General features: G+C 42.6%; 1 protein-coding gene across 1 annotated transcript in view; it reads left to right on the forward strand.

The window, feature by feature from the left end:
- Positions 1 to 27,124, forward strand: part of ofcc1 (orofacial cleft 1 candidate 1) — a 333,910-nt gene that overhangs the window by 120,747 nt on the left and 186,039 nt on the right. The window contains exons 12-15 of the mRNA XM_041190069.1: positions 7,593 to 7,856; positions 14,405 to 14,557; positions 23,243 to 23,401; positions 23,548 to 23,611. Of these exons, the coding sequence (XP_041046003.1) occupies positions 7,593 to 7,856; positions 14,405 to 14,557; positions 23,243 to 23,401; positions 23,548 to 23,611 (640 nt within the window). The remainder of the gene's footprint in view (positions 1 to 7,592; positions 7,857 to 14,404; positions 14,558 to 23,242; positions 23,402 to 23,547; positions 23,612 to 27,124) is intronic.

The following is a 27,124-nucleotide window of genomic DNA, read 5'->3' on the forward strand; positions in this document are numbered from 1 at the left end:
TTCCTCAACATTTTTAATGTTATCGAATGCCACTATCACTGAGTTCATCCCACCATCAGCATCCTGGGGCTACCAGAAATTTAGCTGGACCAGCCACATAAATACTGTGGCTAAGGCAGCAGGTCAGGGACTGGGTATTCTGCAATGAGTAACTCACCTCGTGACTCCCCAAAGCCAGTCCACCATCTACAAGGCGCAAGTGTGCTGGAATACTCCCCACTTGCCTGAATGAGTGCAGCTCCAACAACATTCAGGAAATTTAACACCATCCAGGACAAAGCAGCTCACTTGATTGGCGCCCTATCCATCACCTTAAACATTCACCCGCTCCACCACCAGCGCCCAGTGGCAGCAGTGTGTACCATCTGCTGGATGAACTGCAGCAACTCACCAAGGCTCCTTTGACAACATCTTCCAAACCTGCGACCTCTACCACCTAGAAGAACAAAGGCAGCAGGCCCTGTACCTACACTACTTGGACTGCAGAGGCTCGAGATGGCAGCTTGCCACATGCCTTCTCAAGGGCAATTAGGGATGGGCAATAAATGCTGCCTATCCAGCAACGTTCACATCCCATGAAAAAGGACCTGCGAGCTCCCCTCCAAGCCACACACCATGTTGCCTTAGAAATATATAATTGTCCCCTAACAGCCGCTGGGCCAAAATCCTGGAGCACCCTTCCTAAAAATGCATTGAATGTACCTACGCCACACAGACTGTAACGGTTCAAGAAAGTGGCTGACCACCACCTGCTCAAGGGCAGTTAGGGATGGGCAAAAATTGCTGACCTTGGCAGTGAATCTCACACCCCATGAACTAATAAAAGAAATCTGTAAAATTTACTCTTACAATTGTGTAAAAGGAAAAAAAAAAGCAAATAAAGCAAAACTGGTGCTTTCAAATGTTTCACTTACCTGCATTCGCAGTGACCATTGGTACAAAGAGAGGGTCCAGTGCAAAAAGGGACACAAGGGAACAAGTTGGAGCAGATGTACTTGGTGTTTTACTCATATTTTAACATTAACACCAAATTTAAAATTTTACATCTGTGGTGCTTTAGGTTTTACTCATTAAATCCAAAAATTGGAAATGTATTTGTGGACAATAACTGTGTTTTAGTAATGGCGGCCTATTTAATATTAACATGGGGTGGTATTTCTGGCCAGTGACGGACATCATTGTGGGCGGGGCAGGAAAATTTGGAGAGTGACCAAAAGTCAACTAGCCGTAGGAAAAGTCCTGGCCAAAGGATTAACAGCGCACTTGTCAATGACCTGCTTTTCTTCAATATATGTTCCAGATTCATTTTGAGGCGATTAAAATGATCATGTCAGTTGCAGGTTTCCCTCACTTGAAACTGTAATCTCCCTCGATCCTACCAGTTCAGGCTCATGTAATCTCAGGCCTACTCGTTCCAGTAATTCCTGGGGTTTCTTTTACTTCCTGTCATTGAAGAATGAGAAAAGCAAGAATATATTGTGGAACTGGTTTCCCAACGCCATTCCCAGCGCTGGTCATTTTGGGGTGGGAAGCGAGTTCAGGGGCCAGCGAGGCTACCCGTCCCCATGAGGCAGGCAGCCAACTTGGCTCATCAGGAGCCGTGTTAATAGTCATCGAAGGAGGCCGACTAGGATTTTTCAATCTCCCGACACGACGGCGGCAGTTGAACCACCTGGAAGCGGGCACCCAGCGGCAGGCCAGGAAGGCTGGGCACTGTTCTCTGGGAATGCCTAGGAGCCCTCTCTGCCTGCCTGAATGCAGGTGCAGCTGAAGGCTGCCACGTAAAGGGATGCCTCCCCCTCCAACCTCTCCCCCTCCCCCACTCAACCCCTCACGCTCCACACCACAATGAGGGCCTGGCTGCTTTACCTATGGCTTGTTTACATTTTTGAGAAAGTTGGTGAGAGGGTACCTTTTTGTCGAAACACCCTCTCAGCCACTCCCCCCCTTTACTGCAGCCTGCTGCTCCTCTCAAGCTGGAAGATCTCTGATTGGCCCTCCAGCTCCCAGAGCCACCAGCGCCCCCCCCCCCCTCAATTGGACAGGGAATCTGTTTCCATGCCGATTAAGGGGATGCCCCAGTCAAAATTGCAATGAATGTGGGTGGTTTCAAGATCTAGAAACAGTCTCAGCTCCTGTGGCACACCTCCAAAGCAAAAATCAGCCCACAATGATGGCAGAATTCTCATTGGCAGTATTTAGCTGAAGCTGAGCTTGGACATACATCACAGGAGCAGTACGAAACTGCTGGCAACATATGCGTTTTTCATACAGATCATTCAGGTGAAGGCTGTGGGGGATTATAACTCTTCATAACTTCATCCAGCAAGAGTAATTCAAAGGCTAATTTGCTGCTGTGATGGGAGATCTTAGAGTGCAGGTAATTTAGATGGGTTAAATGGCCTCCCTCATTCCCTTTGATTTTAGCAACTTTCTCTGCACAGCCAAGATGTAGTGTCCTATCCTTTTCTTTAAACTCATCCTTTCCAAGAACTGGCAACAAGTACAATAGCAATCTGATTTGCAAAGGTGGAGAAGCAATAAGTTAGTTAACAAATATCATTGAGACTTGGGCTGGTTCGGATGGCTGGCTTCATTTGTTAGGAATCTACCACTAACCCAGAAAGCAGATTTTACCCTGTTAATATATTAGTAGTGAACGGATGGATTGCCAATGATTCACTGTCAGAAAGACAAGACTCCTTGTTGCTTTGTGCTGTGACATTATAAATCCATTGATGAAAACTCCTCCTGTTGAGAAATTGTAAACTTCCTAACTTAGAAACTGGATTTTACAGGTGTAAAACAGGCCCTGGATGGTCCACCATGACGTGTGATATAAGAACACTCATTCTACACCACCATATTGGTTCGATTTGCTCAGCTGGTGTCCTGATGAGCACCTGAAACTAGCATCGAGTCTATTGCCTGGAAAAATTGGGGGCCTGTTTCAGGCCTATTTGTCAAATTGGTCAGTGAATGGCTGCAGCATGCATCATGCATGCTGTCACCAACAACAACTTGCATTTATGTAGCACCCATAACGTAATAAAATGTCGTAAGGTGCTTCACAGGATCAAACAAAATTTGACACCGAGCCACATAAGGAGATAGTCACTTATAAGCTTGGTCAAAGAGGCAGGTTTTAAGAAGCAGCTTAATGGAGGAAAGGAAGGACGGTGGAAAGACGTAGGGAGCTGAAAGCATGGCCATCAATGTTGGAGTCGTTAAAATTGGGGATGCGCAAGAGGCCAGGATTGGAGGAGCGTCAAGATGACAGATGCTGGAGGGCTGGCGGATGTTACAGTGATAAGGAGGGGGGCAAGACCATGGAGCGAATTTGAAAACAAGGATGAGAATTTTAAAGTGGAGGCATTGCCAGATCAGGAGCCAATGGGAGTCAGCAAACACTGAGGCGAATGGGACTTGGTGTAAGTTAGGATACGGGGCAACAGAGTTTTGGATGAGACCAAGTTTATGGAAGGTTGAAGATAGGTCAGTTTCAAAGCAACTCACCCAGCGATCCTCAAGGTGAGGTTAGTTGACGGGCAGTATGATCGGCGCAGGCTTGGAGGGTCGAAGGGCCTGTCCTGTGTTGTACTTTTCTTTGTTCTTTGTTCTTTGTGATTATCGGAGATATGTTTCCATCTTTAATGTGGCACTCTGCATTAAAACTGTGGACAGCTATTGACTATCACTTGGGGCTGCCCCTAATGAAATAGGTGAGACCCTGTTCTGTCTGTCATCCAGGGCATGGCATTCAAGTGTCGAGAAACACCTTCTCAGTTGAGTTATTTTTATTTTACCATAAAATTGTACTGCAATGTTTTACAATGTTGAATTAACATATCGTAAAGGCTTATCATATGTGTTTTGTGTACAATGTATGAACATGATTCTCATATATTACATAAATGTCAGCAATGGTTTACTTAATGTCTTTAAACACATTTTAAAATTTAGTTTGGAAATCACACTGAGTGACACCATCAAATGAACATCAAACATATTTGTGTGAGCTGCTGTTTTAGGAGGCGTTATACTACAATTGATGCATTTAAGGATACGTGCATGAGGGAGAAAAGAATACAGGATATTAGGGTTAGGTGAAGTAGGGAGAGATGAGGCTTAATGCAGAGCATAAACACCAGCACAGACAAGTTGGGCTGAATGGTCTGTATCTGTGCTGTAAATTCTATGTAATTTCATTTTTAAAATTGCATTATGTAACTTCCAAGCTCATGTCTTGGACTGTTCAATCCCTATGCTTAATTTAGGACTAAGTGAGTTTGTACTTTGGCAATTACAGATATAAGTACTGCTACATTGAGAAAATAAATATCCAATAATTTATTTTTTATTTATATATGGGGTCTGCACAAATGCCGAGGATCAGATTGCATTCATACACTGTATGTGATTCACCCCAGGGGGTCCCACCATGATTTAAACAGCAACTTTTCAAACTTGACATTTAATCCTTGTCTATAAATCACTCAAGCCCTATTATTCATTATTATAAGGGCACAGTATTTTTTTTATTATGAATAAAATGAAATACAAATGCAGTGAAATATGTAATGTCATTTCTGCAGATTTCTCAACACTACCTCGTGTGCTTTTCAGTCACAGATAACATAAACGTGCTAGAGACGGGACTGTAAAAAAAAACTCTTGTTGGTTAACAAATTGGTAATCTTTTTAGAAAAACAAAACATATTAGTATATGAGCATATTTTTACATTTGATTTATAGTCCAGCAGTTGTATAATGCCTTTGGACAGCTGTGTATGAATAATACAGTTCATTTCTTTGTTGTCATTTATTATGCCCACTCTTTCTCCCTTCGAAAAATGTTTGGGAAACTGCACTATCAGGACCTGATTAACATCTCCTCAGGTACACATTCCCTCAGTGTGATGAGTCCAACACTTTCCAGGAGTTTTCTTAACGTATCACTGTCTGCTCTATTGTACACTTTACAATGTGCAGTAACTATGTCAGTGCATTTTTTGATGAACAGATAATCTTTTTTATAATAAATTGATTTTAAAAATCAATCTCAGTATCTGGGTGTGATTAGCAAGGGTGGCATTTATTGCCTATCCCTAGTTGCCCTTGAGAAGGTGGTTCTCCTTGAACTCTTGCAGTCCATGTGGTATAGGTACACCCACAGTGCTGTTAAATAAGGAGTCCCAGGATTTTGACCCAGCGACGCTGAAGGACTTAGTTCCAAGTCAGGATAGTGTGTGACTTGGAGGGTAGCTTGGAGGTGGTGGTATTCCCATGTACCTCCTGTCCTTGTATACTACTGGTATCACTTCAGAAAAAATCAGTCAGTGGAGTAAATTTACAGTTAATCTGTTGGAGTGAATCATTTGCCCTTTATACAACTGGTCTAATGCACATTCTATTGATCTCAGATAGGTTCTACAATGGGTGACAACCTGCCCTATCAATTAATGTCCACCTATTGAAGATGTAAATCAGCCCTGAGGCGTCTAAAAGCAACTAAGCCTACATAGGGCCAAGTGTAACAATAGCACAATTTTGTTGGAATAGGGAATCTTATATGCCCTGTTAGTTGGATTGAATCGTTTGTCCACATTTAATGTTTTAGCCAGTAAGTTGCTGGAGATTCCACTTTTGATTGTTCACTTTCTGGGTAAAACAGGTTGATCGGCAATCAGTAATAATTATCACAATGTTAGAAAGGTACTTTGTTAACTATTGGACAGTTATATTTCATCATTTTTGGGCCATCGCGTGTCTCATAGCACAGTAAATGCTGCCACCACCCCACTGCATTTGATATCTTAACATCCACCAAGTGTGTTTGTTTTAACATGCCAGGTCACTTATTTTCATTGCCTGTGTTGCTGTATTATGTAAAAAAAAACCCTGGAAGCACTTATCAATCAACTCTTGGCACAGTGAGCTCTCCACACACAGCATGGTGGTACCACTGTATCAAAATTAGCAGGTTGTTGGTTAAGCAGGTATGATGTGAAGGCATTGCTTTGATAGTGTGAACTTCAAGGTAAACATTCTGCTGTTTATGCTATCAGTTTTGATAGCTAAATTTACGTTTCCCTCTTTTCTTCTCTTAATTGGACTCAAACACAAGAAAGAAAAGGGAATGCTTACAATTAAAATAGCTTGCTTATTTCTTGGATTTTGGACTGTCATTGATTTCGACCAAGGCTGAAGCTTTGATATTTATGAAATATCAGATCGCCAGTGTTTAAGAGCACAATAGTGTTTTACATATCACATCAATAAAGTCTGTCATCTTGAGTTCTGCTGAATTACTGAATAAGGCACTGTGGCTACTTTGGTCCAATATATATGAAGATTAAAGCCCACCACAACTACTGGGTTGGCTTTGTTACAAGCTCCAATAATTTCTTGTTTAATGCTCTGTTCAACAGTATAACTACTGTTAGGAGCCTATAAACTATTCCCACCAACATTTTCTGACCCTTGCTATTCTTAACCTCCACACATACTGATTCTACACTCTGATTTTCTGAGCCAAGATTTCTTGTCACTAATGTTATCCTTTATTATCAGGGTTATTCCTCCTCCTTTTCTATCCTGCCCATCTTTTCGAAATGTTATGTGCTCGAGAATATTTATTTCCCAACCTTTGTCACCTTGTTACCACATCCCTGCAATAGTGATTAGATCTAAACCATTTATCTCCATTTGTGCCACTAGTTCACATTTGTGCTACTCGCATTCAGTTAAAGTGACTTCAAATTTAATTCTTGCTGCTATTCCCTGAATGGACCTTACTTTAATGGCATTACTGCTGTTAAACTCTCTGCTCCTTCCTGTCCCACTCAGCTTGTCTTTACCCACATCAAAATACTTTTCTATTGCCTCAACTTCTATCTTCGGATTTCAAAACCCCTTTCACCCAAAATCCTCCCCCCTCTTTTGTTAGTTTAAAGCCATTTTCTCTACTCAGATTATATTTTCTGGTGCACTCGTGTTTGTACGGTCTGTCCCTTCCTGTCACACTCTGGCTATCATTACCCATATCACTACCCTGCACTATTGCTTTGTTCCAAAACTCCCCTCAATTGAATCCTACCCACCCACCCCCCCACCTTGACCTATTTAGTTTAAAGCCCTCTGTACAGCCGTAGTTGTAAAATTCACCAGGAAACAGGTCCCAGTGTGGTTGAGGTGAAGACCACCCGATGACAATTTGCATGTGTCTAAGGTACAAATTGAGAGAATACAGGAAAAGTACAAAGCAACTGCCTCCTAGAGTCATGATTCCCCATGTTGGGAAATGGGGAGGAGAGCTGTTTGTAAATGCATTCTTTGTATGTGTATTTGTGATTTCACTGTGAGCAGGGAGCAGTGGAAATTGGCACCTCAGATGCACTGCACAATTGTGTTTACCAGCTCCATTGAAATGAAACCCCTGCATTGATCTGTTCACCATCCTGTCGGCCATCTTAGAATGACACAGCACAGGCGGAGCCCATTCGGCCCATCGTGCCTGGCGCTGGAAATAATTTTAATGTAAACTTACAGCTACAGATTGGTAATTGCATAATGCCTTTCTCTCCCTCTAGGTTTTACCTTCTGAAAGTGATGTTCAACCAGGAATGGTGCTAATCTTTGAACTCTTTTTGCTCCATGGAATTAATAGCAGTGTTGACCAGGCAGTGGGATGGGGTGCATTTCCAATCTGCAACAGCCAACTGGAGATCTTGGAAGGAAAATACAAATGTCCCCTTTTAAGGGGACACAGGGACTCCAAAATAGATGAGTTCAGAAAAATTGAAGACCTTATATCATCAGATATAGATCACTGGCTGTGCAACCTCTATTTCCAGGTACGGAATTGTGGAAATGGGAATTCTGATTCTAGTGGGGTTGTATTTCAGTGACAATCATAAAACCATCATCTTTGCAGGTCTAACAACTGATGAGCTTCAGTTACTGTCAACATGTTGCACTATTCCTTAAAGGGTATGCTAATGTTTCACTTTCACCATTTAATTCACCCAGTATTGGTGCCTTCAAAGCTTTGTTTAAAGCAGAAGTTGTATAATATTAAGTTAAAGATGAAGGGTCACCATTTCCTCTTCATTGTTTCTCAGTTCTCCAGGTACAGCAATGTGGACTGACGACAGTTGTGGTCAGGTCGTGCATGCTTCTGCAGCACTGCCCCAGTCCCCAATGAAACATGCCTGAGTCTGAGCCTGGAGCTGTATTATAGCTAGGTCCAGTTGGCAATACGATGTTAGTGAGACAGGAAGGAGATTTCCTACATTTCCACCTAATTTTCCTCCAATTATATCAATGGGGTGCTCAAATGGAGGAGCATAGGGGCAAAGCCTAGCAGTGAGATTTGTGCTGGTATACTTTACCGACTGTTGGGCCTCCTACTGTGGGTCATCCCCTCCTGAGATCAGACGTTGGCCATGCCCCCCTCCCACCCATGCCATGGACTTAACTTAGTAGGGTTTATCAGAACAATACCAGTAATAAGGGGTTTCAGGAAAATGAAGAATTGGAAGATGGAATTTGTGATTGTTCTTCTCACATCGGAGAAGAGTAAAGGGGAGACCTAATGGAGGTGTTCAAAATGATGAAGGATTTTGGTAGAGATGTGAGGAGAAAGTGTTTCCTTTGGCAAGTGTGTCAGTCGCCAGAGGTTATAGGTTTAAATTAATCATCCAAAAATATGGAGGGGGAATTAGGAGAAATTCTTTTTTTAATTTATTCATTCATGGGCGTCACTGGCCAGGCCAGCATTTATTGCCCATCTCTAATTGCCCTTGAGAAGGTGGTGGTGAGCTGCCTTCTTGAACCGCTGCAGTCCATGTGGTATAGGAACACCCACAGTGCTGTTAGGGAGGGAGTTCCAGGATTTTGACCCAGCGCCAGTGAAGGAACGGCGATATATTTCCAAGTCAGGATGATGTGTGGCTTGGAGGGGAACTTGCAGGCGGTGGTGTTCCCATGTGTCTGCTTGTCCTGCTAGGTGGTAGAGGTTGCCGGTTTGGAAGGTGCTGTTGAAGGAGGCTTGGTGAGTTACTGCAGTGCATCTTGTAAATGGTACACACTGCTGCCACTGTACATCAGTAGTGGAGGTGGTGGATAGGGTGCTAATCAAGCAGGCTGCTTTGCCTTTGATGGTGTTGAGCTTCTGGAGTGTTGTTGGAGCCTCACTCATCCAGGCAAGTGGAGAGTATTCCTTCACATTCCTGACTTGTGCTTTGTAGATAGTGAACAGGCTTTGGGGAGTCAGGAGGTGAATTCCCAGCCTCTGCTCTGCTCTAGCAGCCACAATATTTATGTGGCTGGTCTATTTCAGTTTTTGATTAATGGTAACCTGCAGAATATTGATAGTGGGGGATTCAGCGATGGTAATGCCATTGAATGTCGAGAGGCGATGGTTAGATTCTCTCTTGTTGAAGATGGCCATTGCCTGTCAACTTGTGTGGTGCGAATGTTACTTGCCACTTATTAGCCCAAATATTGCTGCATATGGACAGGGGCTGCTTCAGCATTTGAGGAGTTGAGAATGGCTGGGCTGAGGACACTACCCTGAGAAGTTCCTACAGTGATGTCCTGGGACTGAGATAATTGACCTCCAACAACTACAACCATCTTCCTTTGTGCTAGGTATGAAAAGCAGGACAGATCCAACCCGGCCAAATACTGCCCCATCAGTCTAATCTTGATCATCAGAAAAGTCATGGAAGGGGTCATCAACAGTGCTATCAAGCAGCACTTACTCAGCAATAACTTGCTCATTGGCACTCAGTTTGGGTTCCGCCAGGGCAACTCAGCTACGGCCTCACAAGCCAGCCAAAAATACGGAGATATAGTCTTCAACTTCTCCTGCCAATTATCTTCTAAAACTCTTTTAATCTGCTTCTGTAAATGGCACCGTTCCTAGCAACCCTTGACAGCCATTTGATATGGGCGTGTACATGAGAAACTGTACTTTGCCAGTGTGCAAGCCAGGCAAAGGTATTCTTGAGTCCTCATTTGCATAGATCCTATTAGCTGGTGTTTCTGGAATCTTTGGAACCTCCATTGGGAACTTGGATATAGAGAACCTGACACCATCTACCTCTGCTCCTTTTGCCCACTTGATGCCCATTTTTCAGGCATGAGCAGCCTCAAAATTCACCAAGAATTTGTTGAGTGAAATAATGAGAATTGAAAGAAGGATGGGCAGTGGGGAAATGAGAAAGAGACTGGATGGAATTGGGGAAAATTTACTAACCGTACAGGGAGTTGAGCGAAACCAACTCTTCATCTGTCATTCACTAGAACAGGGGTTCCCAAACTGTGGGCGGGATGAGGTTTGGGGGTCACGAGCTCCGAGGCAGCAATGGCGGCCATGGAGTTTGGATTGAGTTTTGATAGCTGCGCTGGTGAGGCCCCTTTAAATGTTTGTTTCTTTGTCTGCCTTGTGTTGGGCATAGCTTCATCGTCTCTCCTCAGAGGCCCGATTGCTGATACAGCCCAGCAGTTTTAAACCCCACCCTTTCCAATCAATAACTCTCCCCACCCTCCCCCAACCTCCCGCACACCAACTCTCTAACCTCACCCCACCTGCCCCCACCCCGCTTCACTCCGGGATCACACAAAGTCTGAGGCGCCAAAGTAGGGCTGTTTCGGGAAATAGTTTGGGAAACACTGCACTAAGATATAAAATCTGTTTGACCCTGGCTTGTTGATCTAATTTTGGATTCTAACCTTACGAGTATTATGAGGTAAAACTGTTATTTATGGGTTGGGGGAAGAGTTTGGTCCTAGACTTGGATTTGTTTTATTTGGGATCATTTAATCCATCAGTCTGAAGTGAATTTAAACCCAGATTCAAGGGGTGAAAGGGCAATATTCTAAACTATTGTACCATTTTGTTCCTATAGCTGTGATGATTAGCGCATAAAAAATGCAGTAGTCACTAGTCTAAATCAATACAAATATATTTAATACATGAATATTACACAGAGGACGTATGAATTAGTTTAAATGAGATAATTGTCATTGAAACAAATATGTAATCTATCAAGTTTATATCTTATAAAGATTAAGGATTTTAATAAGAAGAAATCAAATTAGCATAACGTAATATCTTCAATTGATCAGTGATGAACTGTATACCATAAAAGCTTGTGTATAGGTTCCACCGTAAGCGGGATTAGCTATGGAATCACCCTCTCCAGTTCACAGGTCATGACAAATTGGACTTCATGGGTTTTAGATAGGTGGGCGGAATTCCCTTGGCGAGATTAGTAGTGGGGGAATTTAGTTGGGCGGAGGGTGATGGGTGGGGTTAACTTCATGCTGGGAACGCCCATGAATGACCTTCCTTCCCCACCGCTGCCAAGGTTCTTAGCAGGGAAATGAATGCCCACTTAAGGGCCTTATCCCACTGCCACTGGTATTAACTCAGCGGCAGGCGGGAGGAGTCTCCGTGAGCGGGGGGGGCGGGGGGGGGGGCGGGGGCGGAGAGGTAGGGGTGGGTGGGAACAACAAGCACAGCTGTGAGGGGTTGCTTTCGGGCTGCTGGGTGAACCCCTTATTCAAAGGCACTCGGTGCTGGATCGAGGGATTAGGCATTGGTAAGGGTGGAGGTGTCCCTGCTCAGATTCTCCGCAACCCCCACCCCGTGACCCTCTGCTTCCGCCATCCCTCACCCGTGACCAGGGATCCAGCAACACTGCGAGGCCGCGGGTGCTTGTTGCACCGGAAGTACCAACTGCCGCCCCGGTGGCACCGCCATTCAATGGAGCTGCCAGCTTCTGATTGGCGGGCAGCTCTTGATGGGCGGGACTTCTGCCCCCACCCCCAACACTGCCCCAGAGTCCTAGATCCCAGGGACGGCAGCCCAATGAAGTGCCTGAGCAGTACTTAATACAGCAGCTCTTCTTGAAAAGAAGCGACACAGGGATCTCACCGGCTCTCCAGCCGACGGCCGAGAAACCTGTCACCTCCATTATACACCGGTCATGCAAATGATGTCACCTTTTCACCTCCCGGGGCAGTAGTGAGAGGTAATTATGTGCCCTTTTCTACAGGAAGGAACAATGGGCCGGAATTTGCTGGAACAGGCCATCTCGTGGCGAGTCGCATGAGCTGGTTTGGTTTCCTTACCCTTCAGTTCCAAGTTAATTTTGCCCTGCACATTGCCTGATGTGTGAGTCGCCTCTCGTCCCGGAGTATTTGCAGTGTTCCCGGCCATCTTTCCAGCAACAGTTGGAAACAGCTTTTCACAGACTGCACTTTCTTTGCTTTGAGAAGGGCAGATGCACCTTCTGGGATGCAACAGCAGCCTCCTTGTGTTATTATCTCAAACAATGTGGTGTCCACCCAGGGCAGGGTTCAATCAATCCTACAAGTGCCACAGAGTCCCCTCCATATGCCTGCAATGCAGCAAATGCTTCACACTTCTTGTGCATTATTACTGTGCAAATAACTCACACCTCACTCACTTTTCCACCAGCAGAAAGGGGGTGAAATAGCCATTTATTTTTCCAGTTGCCGTTCACAATAAAATCTTTTGATATCTCGGTGCACTTGCTCCAATAGAAATGGCCAAAACCTAACAATTGTAACAATAGTTGATCACAGAATCATAGAATGGTGAGGTGAGAGTGACTGCCTTTGACATCAAGACAGCATTTGACGGAGTTGTCAAGGAGCCCTGGAAAAACTGGAGTCAATGGCAATCAGGAGAAAACACACCCTTGGCTGGAATCACACCTGGCACAAAGGGAGATGGTTGTGGTTGTGGGTGGTCAATCATCTCATTCCCAGGATATCGCCGGGGTAGTTCCTCAGGCCCAACCATCTTCAGCTGCATTATCTATGACGTTCTCTCCATCATTAGGTCAGAAGTGGGGATGTTCACTGAGGATTGCACAGTACTCAGTATAATTTGCAGCTCCTCAGATACTGAAGCAGTCAATACCTGCACACACCAAGATCTGGATATCAGGCTTGGGCTAATAGGTGGCAAGTAATATTCGCGTCACACATGTGTCAGACCAAGTGTCAGTCTCCAACAAGAGGGAATCTAACCATCTTCCCTTGACATTCAATGGCATTACCATCACTGAATCCCCCCTCTATCAACATCCTGGGGGTTACCATTGACTAGAAACTGAACTGGACCAGCCATATAAATACTGTGGCTACAAGAGCAGGTCAAAGGCTCGGAATCCTGTGGCGAGTAACTCACCTCCTGACTTCCCACAGCCTGTCCACCATCTACAAGGAACAAGTCAGGATTGTGATGGAATACTCTCAGCTTGCCTGGATCAGTGCAGCTTCAACATTCAGCTCCAATACTCAAGAAGCTCGACACCATCGAGGACAAAGCAGCCCAATTAATTTGCACTCCATGCACAGCACCACCTTAAATATTCACGCCCTCCACCACAGATGCACAGTTGCAGCAGTGTGTATCATCTACAAAATGCACTGCAGCAACTTGCCAAGCCTCCTTCGACAGCACCTGCCAAACCTGCAACATCTACCACCTAGAAGGGCATGGGCAGCTACTGCATGGGAACCCACCACCTGCAAGTTGCTCTCCATGCCACACAGCAACCTGACTAGGAACTATATAACTATTCCTTCATTGTTGCTGGGTCAAAATCCTGGAACTCCATCCCTGGCAACACATGGGTGTGCTAACAACACATGGACTGCAGCAGCTCAAAAAGGCAGCATACCACCACCTTCTCAAGGGCAAGTAAGTGTGGGCAACAAATACAGGCCTCGCCAACAATGCACACAGCCCCTGAATGAATACAAAGGTCATCTGGCCTGTCAAACCTGGAAACTAGCATTGAACATCCAACCAGCAGCTTTTAGAACCGGAAATGTCTATTTTTCTCACTAGCTGTATGACATATATAGGCTTTTCCAAAATCAATTCAAATATTGTTATTGTTTCCTATTTTTTCTCTTCTCTTAACACTTACCAGCTGTTTCCTTACTTTCTAATTATCTTTACAGTAAAGCAACATGATTTTTTTTCTGAACGGTCCCAATTACAATATTTATGTGTATTTATGATTATATATATGAAATGGAAAGTATCTATGTAAACTTGCCAGGTTACACTTGTCTCCACTGCAGCACGTCCACTGGTAGGAGGATATAATTACAACCTGCCAAGTTTTGCATTGCAAGTTTCCATTGTCAGTTGAGACAGAGGAATTTCTAATGTTTTTTAAATACATTTTTACCATTATATAATCCTATCGCGCTTCTTGGAATATTTTAGTATTGTTGACACTTTTTAACATATCCTTCCATTTGCAGCAACAGTAACCACTGCAATTTATGTCGTGCCTTTGCTGTAGAAAAATATCTCAAGGTGCCTTGATTTAAAATTCTTTCACAGGTAATAAAGCTCCCCAAATCTCTTATTGGACAGAAGGAGTATGTAGTGGAACCCCAGCTGCCTCCACACTTTGTCAGCTCTCCTGAACACTCTTACGCCTCTGAGAGAAATGAGACCAATGAGAACATCCTGGACACCAGTGCTGGCCTGAAGGTAACTCGTAGCAGTCTGATACAAAATGTCATGATCTGAATGCAAATAGCCTTCAATTTCAGCCCAAGGTTAGTAACTTCGTCTGATCTATGTGTCTGATTCATTCTAAAATAAACCATTGTGTACTGTATCTTTGACAAACATTCACAAAAGAGTCCTGAAGAAGCCATGTAGAAAGGATGCATTAAGTCTTATATTGGTGATCACATTACTTTTTGGAAAGATATATGATGGATATTCTATCTGACCAATCTTTCCATCTGACTGCTAAATGCTACTTAATATTTTTCATTCACTTTTGCTCTCTGCGTTTAAAAGCTTTAAGTGTAGCTAAAGGGAAGCGCACAATAATTTATCAGTGTGAAGTTATCTTGCATGTAATAGTGATGAAATGCTTAGAAATTTAATAATATCTAAACAAACAAAAGACACGATAATTTAATTCAAATTAAAATATTAAGTGTTTGTTTGATGAATTCTTATCATTAAAATGGTAAGATGTAGCAAATGTTTGAATTAGGGTTTACCTAATTCACCTGTTTTTTAAAAAAAAAACTGAAATACAAATTGCTGTTCTTAAATGTGCATCACCCGCGCCTTTAAAAATAGTGGTCCTAGCTCTGGCCATTCAGTGAGAATGCACATCAGTTGTATGTCAGCCACAGAACTTAATACTAGTGCAATTCTAGACAGTTTTACGTGTATTGCAACGTGTTCTCGAATAATGAGTAACAGCCAATTAGAAAAAGGTAGAGATATTCAATAAATACTTTCTATCTGTTTTTATAATGGAGGAAAAGGACTAAATACCAACTGTACAAGGGAACCTAAAAATAAGCCAAGGGGAGCTAACTTCATGGATTTAAGTAAAACAGTAGTAAAGGAGAGAATAATGGGACTTGAGATAGACAGATCTCCATGATCAGAAAGCTCCCACTTCATGGTATTAAAATAAATAGGTGAGAAAATTGCAGATGTGTTCGTTATTACACTCCAAAGTTCTCTAGATTCATAATTGTGGCCTTGAATAGGAAAATCATGAATGCCACTCCATTATTTAAGTAGGGGGTGACAGAGAAACTAAGCAATCACAGAACAGTTGGCTTAGCATCAAGCATTGGAGATTACAAGAATCTGTCATTAGAAACAGACTGGCTGATTACCTGGACATCAAAGAGAGTTTGCATGGATTTCTGAAGGGCAGGTCAATTCCGAATAATCTAGTTTAATTTTTTGAAGAAATGTTGGAGGGTGGAGCCATCTATGGACCTGGTCTAGATGGACTTCCAGAAAGCATTTGATTAGGTTCTGTAGCAGTGATTATTAGCAAAAATTAGAGTGCATGAATTTGGGGGTAACCAACATTGGTTAGGAGGTAGGAGACAGAGATTAGGGATAAAGAGTTAATTCTTTTATTGGTGGGATCTGACAAGTGGTGTTCTCCAGGGATCTATACTGGGATCTCAGTTCCTCACTGCATATATCAATAGCTTGGACGAAGGAATAAAGTTTTATATCCAAGTTTGCAGATAATCTGCACATACGTTAGGAGATAGTAAGTTATATGGGCTGGGAGCAGGAAGTTAACGAAGGGAGGTTTAACTGACTAAGTGAGTGAGCAAACTATGGTAGATGGAGGTCAGTTAGAAAATGGTGAAATCATCTACTTTAGATATGAGGAAGATGAATTGGAAGATTTTTGTAAAGCTGAGGGACAGGGGTAGAAATTGGTACGTGTTGCATCTGATATCCATACGTAAGAAAAAATGTTGCAATTTAGCTGCCGAACAGCCTGTGCCCAATCTAAGCAGCCATTGGTCCCACTGCCAAACCAGTGGGGTCCATTCCTCGGGCGTTCGGCCTCCTGACTAAAATTCAGGCTTAATGCCCTTTAAATCACCCTTTTGCTAAACTGGGCAGTGATCGGCAGGGCAGGCACCAGACGGCTCTCTCAAAAACTGTCCAGTAACAAAGCTTCCAACATTTCGAGAGAAACGGGCTCCATTGATAGTTGTGGGGTAAGCTTCTTACAGCTATTTCCAAACTTAATTGACTTATTTTATGGATAAATTTGATGATGTTTTCCCCCAAATTTTCTAATTATTTAAGCTTATCATATCCTGCTGCAAATGATATCTTTAGCTGTACGTAGAGATATGAATGAGAAAAGAAAATGGTACTGATAGCAATTTAATTAGTTTTGTTGCCATTGCTAGTTCTGGATGGCTGAATTAAAGAATAAAGCATTTTGATTAGAGACTTTGCAGTGCTTGCTAATCAATGGTTGGTAGCTTTCCCAAGAAATTACCAATAGAAGTTTTTTTTTATTTGACTCAATGGAATATTTAAACCAATCATCTTGGTTAATGTACTAGAGAGTATTAGCCACTATATTGTCTGATTTTTATGTGTGTTATTGATGTGTAACACTATATGGATGCATGAAATGCAAACCTTTTAAGTGCATCGATACACAAAGTTGCCAAGATAAATAAAACGGTCTTAGTTACAATGTTTTTGATGACGATTGCATCTTTAGATATGGCCAAACTACCATTACTCGACAAGTTAACCACTTAACTTGAAGCTGTTTATTAAATAGATTGTATTGGGCTTCCAGTGACTGTGGGTGGATTTAATGGTCATGGCGGAGGGCCAGTCCACCAGCCGGAAAACCGGTGGCAATCCTGCTGTGGCCATTTTTGGGAGGCCCAATGGGATTAAGAGCTGATTGGATAATTACCTTCCCACCATCAGGCCTCACAGCTTCTGTGAGGGGAATCCCCTTCCCCACAGAAATCCAAGTGCGGGGTGAATGGCTCCAATGTCTGAATGGCCAATCAGAGGCTGGCAGCCCTCCTGTACAGGTAGCACCACCAGGAGCGGTGGCCACTACTGGTACTGTGGTGCCGCTAGACAGAGGATCGGTGATGGAGCCTCGGAAGTAAGGTAAGTGGGTGAGTTTGCTGGGGAAAAGCTGGGAGGCCCAGGTGATGGGGCACGGGAGCAAGGGGAGTGGGGTGAGTATTTAGGGAAGATGGCCGTTGTCACCTGTGGGTGATCTATGGATCTCTCCATTAGGCATAGGCTGCCCAAGTAGAAGCGACCACCCTCACCTGGCTGCTGGCATACCTGCCAAGGTTTACCTGGCAGGTTGCCCGCATGTCGGGACCCTTGCTGGTTACTGTTTAAATGTCAGTGGTGGTGGGATGGGACACTTAAGTGGCCACTTCAGGCCTCAGTAGGCCTCAGGGAGGCTGTTCTTGGGCTTTAGGGAAATGGAATTAGTGGGAACACCACTTGGCACCTTCACGCCCAATCACACAGCCCCATCTCCCCCTCCCCCCCCCACCTTCGAACCTGTCTTCAGAGGGACAATAAATTCCACCCTATAGCTTTGTAAGGATAGTTTACCAGCTTTGTGCTGTTTTCAGAATGATGTAGCATAAAATCGGAAAAAGAAAGACTTGCGTTTAAACTGCACCCTTCATGATCTCAGGATGTTTCCATCATATTTACTGCTAGGGGCAAACATTGACTGGGGCACTGGGGTAACTCCCTTCCTTGTCTTTGAAATTTCAACCGTGGGATCCTTTACATTCACCAGAGAGGGCAGACAGGGCCTCAGTTTAATATTTCAACCAAAAGGCGGCACCTTGGACACTGCAGCACTCCCTCAGTACTTCACTGGAGCAACTGAACCTACAACCTTCCGGCTTAACAGTGAAAGTGCTACTGATTGAGCCGCAGTTGACACAAAATGACCCCATATGTATGTCCAGGAAGTGTAAACTTCTTTGCAAAGCAACAGCAAGTGGAACTGTTTTGAAAGGCTAGCTCGTGCAATAAAAAGGTTACATAGTAAAACCAAAATGTGTGTGTTAAGCATTTCTTGTTTTAAAGGTTGTTGCCTATGTCAGGCACTGATTCGAGTAGTTCTTATTTTAAGTTCCTCTAAGTGATTTATCCAAAGGCTATAATACAACAAATACTGACTTCAAGTATCTTGGCTTGAAGTTGCCAAATTGATCCCCGCGGAGAGTCTGGAAGATTAATAATTTGCAATCTCAAAGAGCTCTTGCAATATTATATTAGTTAACTATCAAATATAACTAAAGAAAATAGTCAAATGCAAGGGGTTATAAAAATGTGATAATCATTATTGAATTATGTTGTAATTATTGTATCCCTGATTGGTTACAAAGGAAATCTAAAATTACTGCTGCAGTACAGCTGCATCACAGAACTTAAAAGTTTTGTTAAACTCCGGACCTTTCCCAGATTAAAGCTCCTGCAGACCAGACTAGCAGTCATTTATATTAATGCGTAGGTCCACTTAGGGATCATTACACTGCCTCTGAGGTTCAGAGGTCTATGCTAACTTGAGTAAGATCCCATTAAGATATCAACAAGGAGCCTATGATGTGTGTGGTCACTTGACATGAATATTACTTACATCCTCATCTATTTCAGTGAGGTTACAAAGTTGCTTCTGGCTGTTGGCTTTATTCTCAAAGGACAGTTTTTCATCTTGCAGTCAAACACATTTGTAGATCTTAAATGTAATACGTTTTTAAAATGTAACCGAGGTATGGTCTAATCAAGATATATTATATAAATAGAATCCTTTGGGTCATTTCTTGGCAAATTATTATTTGAAATGGATTATCTGGGCTGGAGCCAAACTGTATTTGTGTCCCGAATCCCTTTTTTTTATTTTGTGTAAAGGTTTGGCATCAGGTGCCAATTTCACAGTAATATCAGCTACAGTGTCTCATCTCTGGGATTTGATCCGGTTCTATACAGCTGAAAACTGAAGAAACTACAAACTAGAGAATTTAATCTTCAGAACAATGCTAATAAAACATGGCTTCAAAAAAAAACAGGTTCACTGATATTCTAGGTATTAGGATATCATGGAAGTCTAACAGTCTGGAGAAATTCAAATAAAGAATTTTATTGACGTCAGTAGCCTGACAGCAGAGTCAAGTCTATTATGACAAGGGTTGCTTTGCAGTGTGGAATACAAAGTATTTTTTGCTGTTTAGCAACAAGCATCACCACTGATTGATATTAAAACAGTTCATCCCTTTTAATTTTTAAAGTATTTATTTATGCCTTTAATATCGCTATTCTGTTGCTTTGCTACATCCAAACCATTCTTCTTCGGACAAGCTGTTGAGCATTATGGAATATCAAAAAGGAGGCCATTCAGCTCATCCTGGCTGTGCTGGCCCTTTGAAAGAGCGATCCAATTAGTGCTATGCTGCTGCTCTTTCCCTGTAGCCCTGCAATTCTTTTGTCCTTTTGAAGTATATATCCTGCACTGGCAACTTGATAGGCAACCACATCAGAGCAAAAGGTTTACATGGTCCCTATGTTTCTGTACAGCTGCATCCATATGAGGCTTGCAATAAATGTAAAGTGGTAGCATAAACTCAATATTTGATAATGATATTAAAGTACATCAAAACTGTAATTTGAAACCTGGCCTAAAGTATAGGAGAGCAACATTTTGTTTTTGAACCACTTTTTAGAGCTCAACCACTTTGCTTTTTATGTATATCATATATTGAGTTGATGTGAGCAGTTTACATCAATTATCACCATATGGATGTATCTGTATGGAAACTCTGGAACATGCCAATCATTTACTTTGAGGGTTCTGTTTACCAGGTTGTGAGTGCATGCTAAGGTGGATTATCCTATTTAAAGTAAGTTCTAAACCACACAAACCCACGGGAGGAGATTTCCACTGTTGTGTTATGTGCAATTTGTGAAGGATGGGCTTATGATATTGTTATACATGGTGCACAGTGAAAATCTTTCCATGTGCTTACAAAGAAATTGAGATGCTCCACCCAGCCCATTCATTAAGGTCTTTGTCTTCTTCCATCTACCTGTAGCAGTGAAAAATCATGGCCCGGATTTTATGCCCCCCCCCCACCAACTCAAAACCCCCGGTGGAATGTTATGGTCCCACCGAACTGAATGAAGATTTAAATGGCTTGCAGCATCCACCAGGAGGAGACACGCTGTGGCGGGGCCATACAATCCCGGCCTATGTCCGTGTGCTGTACTAAATTGTGGACAGCAATAAAGAGATACGGCGCATCAAAGGCATCTTGCAGGATAATGGCTACACTGATCACGTCATTTTGCACTGTGTATCACTCAAGTTCATGAACGGGCCTAAGCTTGTCACTTTTAGCCCTGAAAAGTGCTCAGTCTACTTCAGATTATCCTGGAAGGGCAAGGCGTCTCACAAATTTGAGCAACAGGTGAAGCTAGCTGTTTCACGCTGCTACTATGCAGTAGCAACACGAGTGGTATTTGCCACTGACAGGATGCTGCCGTCAAGCCAAAAAGATATTCTGCCTCTCACACAAATGAGTAATTTGGTGTATGAATTTCAGTGCCAGTGTGATGATGGGCATGTAGGCCATACGTTCCAAAGACTGGCAGATCATATCAAACAGCATGTCTCTTTTGTTGTTCACAGCGGGGAAGATACAGACCGTACCCAACCAGCCTGTGCTTGCAAAACTCAAAACACAGTATCCAACATTAGATATGATTCCGTGATTGGACAACATTTACTAAATATTCCTCAGTGCACTAAGAATTAGACAACCAATTTAAGATTGTCAGTCAGGCTTGCAGTGTGGCACATTTGTCTTTACTGGAAGTTACATATAATTACAATTACATATCGTTACGGTTAATACACAGGGCCCTGTTCTTTGCAGACAGAAAGAACATGTACACATATTGTGCCTGTTTCAGCTCAACAAAATAAGTGACAGCCGTTCGCTGACTCACTCCTCAGGGCAATGCCTTGACCAATCAGTGTCAAGCTGCCTGGTTTAAATTTCAAACAATGCTTGGCAGTTAACTGTCAGTCACCATCAATGGTGCATTCTCCATGGCAACGTCACTTGCCAACCAATCAGCAATCTCTTCACATATATTATAAGTTGTTGTTTTCCCCTTATATTGGTATCCTTGCGGGTGTCCTGATGAGTGCAAGACAAAAAGCTTAAACATGTCTCTTTTTTCAGTGATACTGGGTGAGTTGGTATGGAGGGGGTAAGTGCAAAGAGTGGTGGGTGGGGGCATGGGTTGGCATGAGTTGGCATAGGGCTGTGAGGGGCCATGGAGGATAGGTAGAGGGTAACAAAATTGGTATGGTGAGGGCCATGGGGATGGGTGTGGCAATGGATGGGGCATAGGAAATCTCTCGGGTGGATGAGGGGTGAGGGCTAGAGGAACATTTTTGTTTTTATTATTATTTTTTATTTATTTCAACACAGTGCTGGAGCACAGAGGTAGGTCTTGTGCCCAACCTGCCTCCGCACCTGGCAGCCTGCGGATTCATTCTGGGGTCACCCTGCCCTGATTCCTGTTTCAACCCGCTCCCCACCCACAACCGAAAATCCCATCTGTGGGCAGACCTTTTTAAAGGTCAGGAATCTCCCAACTCAACGAACCCGACCCCGGGAACAGAATTCTGGGCCCGGGTGTGTTTCACTTGAACTGCAGTTATACTACCATATGGAGAATTTGCATGTTTTAACACACGGGTTCCCAAACTGTGGGTTGTGTTCCCCCAGTCGGGTCGCAGGACTAGCAGCTGGGGGTCGTGAGCTCCTGCTGCTCTGTAGCAGCAACATGGAGTGGAGGCTCAGATGGGGCAGTCCTAGAATCAACCCTGAGAGTCCTTGACATAGGCGCTTACACAATTTCTTCTCTTGCCTTGCTCCGATGAGTGTGGCCTAATGAAATCAGCTCCAAGGCCTGATCGCTGCTCCCAACAGAGCCTTCAAAACGGTAGGTGGAGAAGCATCACCGCATGTTCTCGGACTCCTACATCTCTGCTCTCACAGCTCCACCCACGCCCACCCTCCCCGCTCACACCCCTGCCCAGCTGCTTTGATAGCTCTACTCAACTCCACTCTCACAGCCCTGACCCCCCTGCTCTTCATAGGTCTACCCCATCCGCTCTCACCACTCTAACTCCCGCATAACTTACCCCCCCCTGCTCGGGCAGCTCCACCTCACACACCCACCTCCCCCCCCAACCACCTTTGCTCTCAGCTCTACGCCTCACCTGCTCTCACTCTCAGGTCATGACAATTTTCAACCTTCAAAATGGGGTCACAGGGGAAGAAGTTTGGGAAGCACTGTTTTAACATTTTTATGTGATGTGTTGCAAGCAGTATTGTTTTTTCCTGAATGACTGTGCAGCGCACCAGCAGCAATCTTTCTCCAAGTTTTTATTTCTCTAACATCTTCTACTATAAGATGCAAATATATGCGACAAGGTACTGAATAGGATTATTTTTTCATTTACCTGTGTCCCAAAGGAAGTAACGGGATTGATTTATATCCTGCAGTTAAATTTGATCCTTGTGTAAAATGAAAATTTATTTTCGTGTTTAAACAACTTTGAAAGTTTTCAAAGCTAACTTCAAGCACGTTTCACTGATATATGTGGTATGTAGATATAACCTACTGGAATGGTAAAACTTTATAACCAAGTACAGCTACTCTAATTATAAATTGAATTTGACAGGCATGTTATGTTGTAACCTGGTCCATTTTAAAATGATGTTGGCTGACAACCCCATACTGCTTTCAGAGGACAGGAACATGTGGAAAAAATTGTTCTTTTACATTTCGCAGCTTGTCACTTCCTCTCCAGGGCAACCTTTGACCTCCCAAAGAGATCCTATCACCCACAAGGGAAGTATTCCCACTGGTGTAAAGGAAGCAGAGAAAGGTTTTCATGTTGTGGAGGGAGGGGAGCAAAGCAAACACAAAGAAAAAGCGAGAGAAAAAGAGGTAAAGATCTTAAAGTGCTTCCATCAGGTTGGACATCTGATTTTATTTTGTTGCCTTACATATCACTACATTCCTTTGGACTCCAAAGGGCAAAAAATGAAATGCGATTAAATTAGCACTCTTTCCCCTTCTTCTTATTTTATTAGGAGCCAGCAACAAGGAATGATTTTCATATGGATGGAAAAGGAAAAGCAAATTTGAACCTTAAAGGTATTGCCAAATGAAATGTATGCCATGAATGTGCTGACAGAACACTGTATGCGAGGACTATCCTAAGTCTGTCAACTTCATGTTTTATCAATAGGGCTAAAACAAGCATAGTTAAAACCACTTTTTAATAATAAAGAGTGAAACTCCAAAGCAGTTTTTTTTTTTATGTCTGCGCATGCTTTAGCTGCTTGAATTCAAAGAATAATTTTAGCCCCACTAAGGGAATATTTTGTTTGGTCAGTTGTTTGCAGTTGAAATAAGAATTAGCTTCTGCAAAAGATATTGCACAATTTAATTTTCAGCTCTGCATAAAACTAGGGGAAATCGATTATTACAAGGGCACGTATGTTTTAAATTTTAGAAAGTCTTCCACTGCAATTAAAATTAGGCAAGAAATCGTGTGACAGAAAATTCTCACTAATCGTCACTGTGAATTCCTGGCAAGTGACTATTCCTGACGTGTGAATCCAATTTTGTAGCAAATAACTTATTCAGCTAACAGGATTTAATTTTTTGCCTCACCACATTGATCTTTACAACACAGTAATGTTCTCAAATACTTCACTATTTCACACTAACGGGATTCAAGGGGATTGCGGCTTAATACTTATAATTATTTTTTTCCCCCAAAACAATTGGCTATTCAAGGGTTTGATTGAGTCAATTGGAACTGTAAGTTATGTCAGAAATCTTGTGTTAGTGACTTTAGTTCTTGCATCAAAATAACACCTATGGTATCATTTAAGCGAGGTTGCTTTAACAATATAGACAGTGATTCTTGCAATCTGGAATGTGACTCTATCCTAACATTTTCAGTGTGCTGCAACCCAAGTCTCTCTTTCTTATACATTTGAAAAGAGAATGGAGTTTTATTTTTAGAAGTGCACTAATAGCACCTTACAATGACTGCTTTCTAATGTGAAGACTTCAACATGCCTCTGTGGTCTGGAACAAAATACAATTCTAGTTTCTCCAGCAATCTGCGTTTGCCATTTTTATTCAGCTGACTAGAGAGAGAACCAGTCATGACTGGACTTTATTCTAGAATCTGAAAAGCACCACCAAAAATTTTTTTTTTCATCGAGCCTTCCTCTTTCCCCCCATTTTTCCACATTCAGATTTGGTCCTTGCACCTTATCCCTGCTTGGAGGACAGATCGGTGATTTATTCCAAGGTTGATCCTCATGATTGTTTTGTTGTGTCAGATAGCAGTGTGTGCTAATGCGTCAATTCTGCCCTTTCTCTGTGAAGAAACACTTGGCTTCTGCACATCACTTCCCAAGGAAGACACACTGCACCTGTTGAGATCAGCAAGTCATGGTGTGGGTAAGTTGCAGGTTTGAATCTGCACCGTACTATCTCATGACTTGGTGTGTTAGACTTCCACGGCACTGTGCTTCAATGTCATCGGTGTCCTTTTAATAATAATGTACACAATAGGATCAATTGCTGTTTATAGGAACAATAAATACATTTGACAGAGATTTGAAAGACACTTTCTATTAAAAATTATTTTTGAAATGTTTGCCCCTGTATTCATTACAGTGATAATACTATGAATATAATCATGCCTTAGAGGACTGCTCATTTGCAGTCGGCATGTCTCTACTAAATCCATGTTCAGATAAATGACTAAGAATTGTAAATTTTAAAAAAACATATTTTTGTAAATGAGTTGTTGGAGTTTATAAGTCAAAGATCTCTCACACTTTACAACAGAAATAATGGCTTCAGTTTTAAACAATGTAGTACAGCAACTACCCACACAAGAGCTCTCTGTTACCTCTTAAATCAAATGAGAAGCAGATCCTGGTTATTTGCAGCATGCTGATTGTGTGATGACATTCCCAGCACACTGCAGAGATGTCCTAAGAGTGATCCAGATAGTGTGAATTTAAACAAACCTTATTAATGAAATCAGCTTGTAAACACTGAATGATTAAACGGGAACCAGGACTATGGTGGTAGTGTTAACATCTCATTGACATAATATTTCCACACAATTCATAGCTGTAAATATTTATCATGCTTGATCTGATGAGAGTCAGAGATCCTCTTTTTCTTTTTCTCTTTTCCCTCACTCGTCCTTGACTATGCATCAGATGCAGATGGGTGTCTGGCCAGCTCTCAAATCCCTGCGCATGCAATTGAAAACTGCTAATGATTTTCTAATTTCCACTCGGCCCACAGCAATGTGAATAAGACCGGGAACTGGGCTGGTGTTGAGGAGGTGAATTTTATTCCACTGCTGAGGAAAATTGCAGCACTTTACCCGTGAGTTAAAAGGTCTTCCGCATTCATGGAATAAACTGACAGCTGGCCATCCACGGTTTATAAGTTTAACCTCTTGCAGTTTGCTGAATGTTTCAAAAAATGTGAAAATGTTCTTCCATTGCATATTTGTGTGCTGCAAAAAATAACCCCCATTAATAATACCCAGGTGGAAATATTCTGCCAGCAAGATATAAACAGTTGCTCATGATAAAATTGCTATTTAAATTTGTGTTCATTTGTCAAGCAAGGGCAACACTCTATCTTATACATGAATTGTGGTTAGTAAGTTGGTTTTACAATTTCTTCCTCTGTCCTTACGGTATTGGCTCATGTTGGGCTATGTTGGGTGTTGATGGTCCTGCTGTACTTGATGTAAATGGCCAGTTGTCACAAGTGAGCTTAGGCTGTGAGGGTTAGCAGGCCATGTACCCATGGTGGCATCCTCATTGCTCTTTCTAGCAGAGGCCACAGAATAGTGTTCGGGGCTGGGAATCCTGGCTGATTCCCTTCCTTTGCTTAGCTCAGATCTCAGCGCAGATCAGTCAACATGGTAAAGGCAATAGACCCATCTTTGGATATATCTGGTCTGCACTGCTCATAAAAGCACAGTGCACTATATTTACCCACTGAGAACCTTTTCTTTTAAGCGGCCGATAATTATGCTGAATTATGTAGAATATACAGAACAGAAACTGGCCATTCAGCCCATTAGCCTGCTGCTGGTATTTATACTGCACACAAATGTCTCTTTAGCATATCTTTCTAATTTCTTTCTTCTCATGTACTTGTCTAGTTTCCCTTTAAGCTCTTTGCCTCAGCCTCTTTTTGTGGTGGGAAATTCCTGATTCTAACTACCCCCTGAGTAAAGAATTTTGTCCTTATTTCTCTGTGGATTTATTAGTCTTGACCTTGTCCTGTGGCCCTTAATTTTCTCTCCACAACTACCTTGTTCAACCCATTGATAATTTTAAAGATCTCTATCAGGCACCTCTCAGTCTTCTCTCTTCTGAATGAAAGAGCACCAGCCTGTTCAATCTCGCACCCCAGTGAGTGTTAGATTTCTTAGGCTTCTGACAAAGGGTCAAAGAGTTACCTTCTCCTCTCCACAAATCTGTCCATGCGTCCAGACCTGTTAAAGCGTTTCCAGCATTTTCTTGCACCCGAGACTTTTTTTTATTGTGAGACCCCCATTTATTCCACTTTTCTTTCTCTTTCATTTTTTTTACTGGCTGCCTGCTA

The sequence above is a fragment of the Carcharodon carcharias genome, chromosome 6 (genome assembly GCF_017639515.1).
Source record: "Carcharodon carcharias isolate sCarCar2 chromosome 6, sCarCar2.pri, whole genome shotgun sequence".
Classification (NCBI taxonomy): domain Eukaryota; kingdom Metazoa; phylum Chordata; class Chondrichthyes; order Lamniformes; family Lamnidae; genus Carcharodon; species Carcharodon carcharias.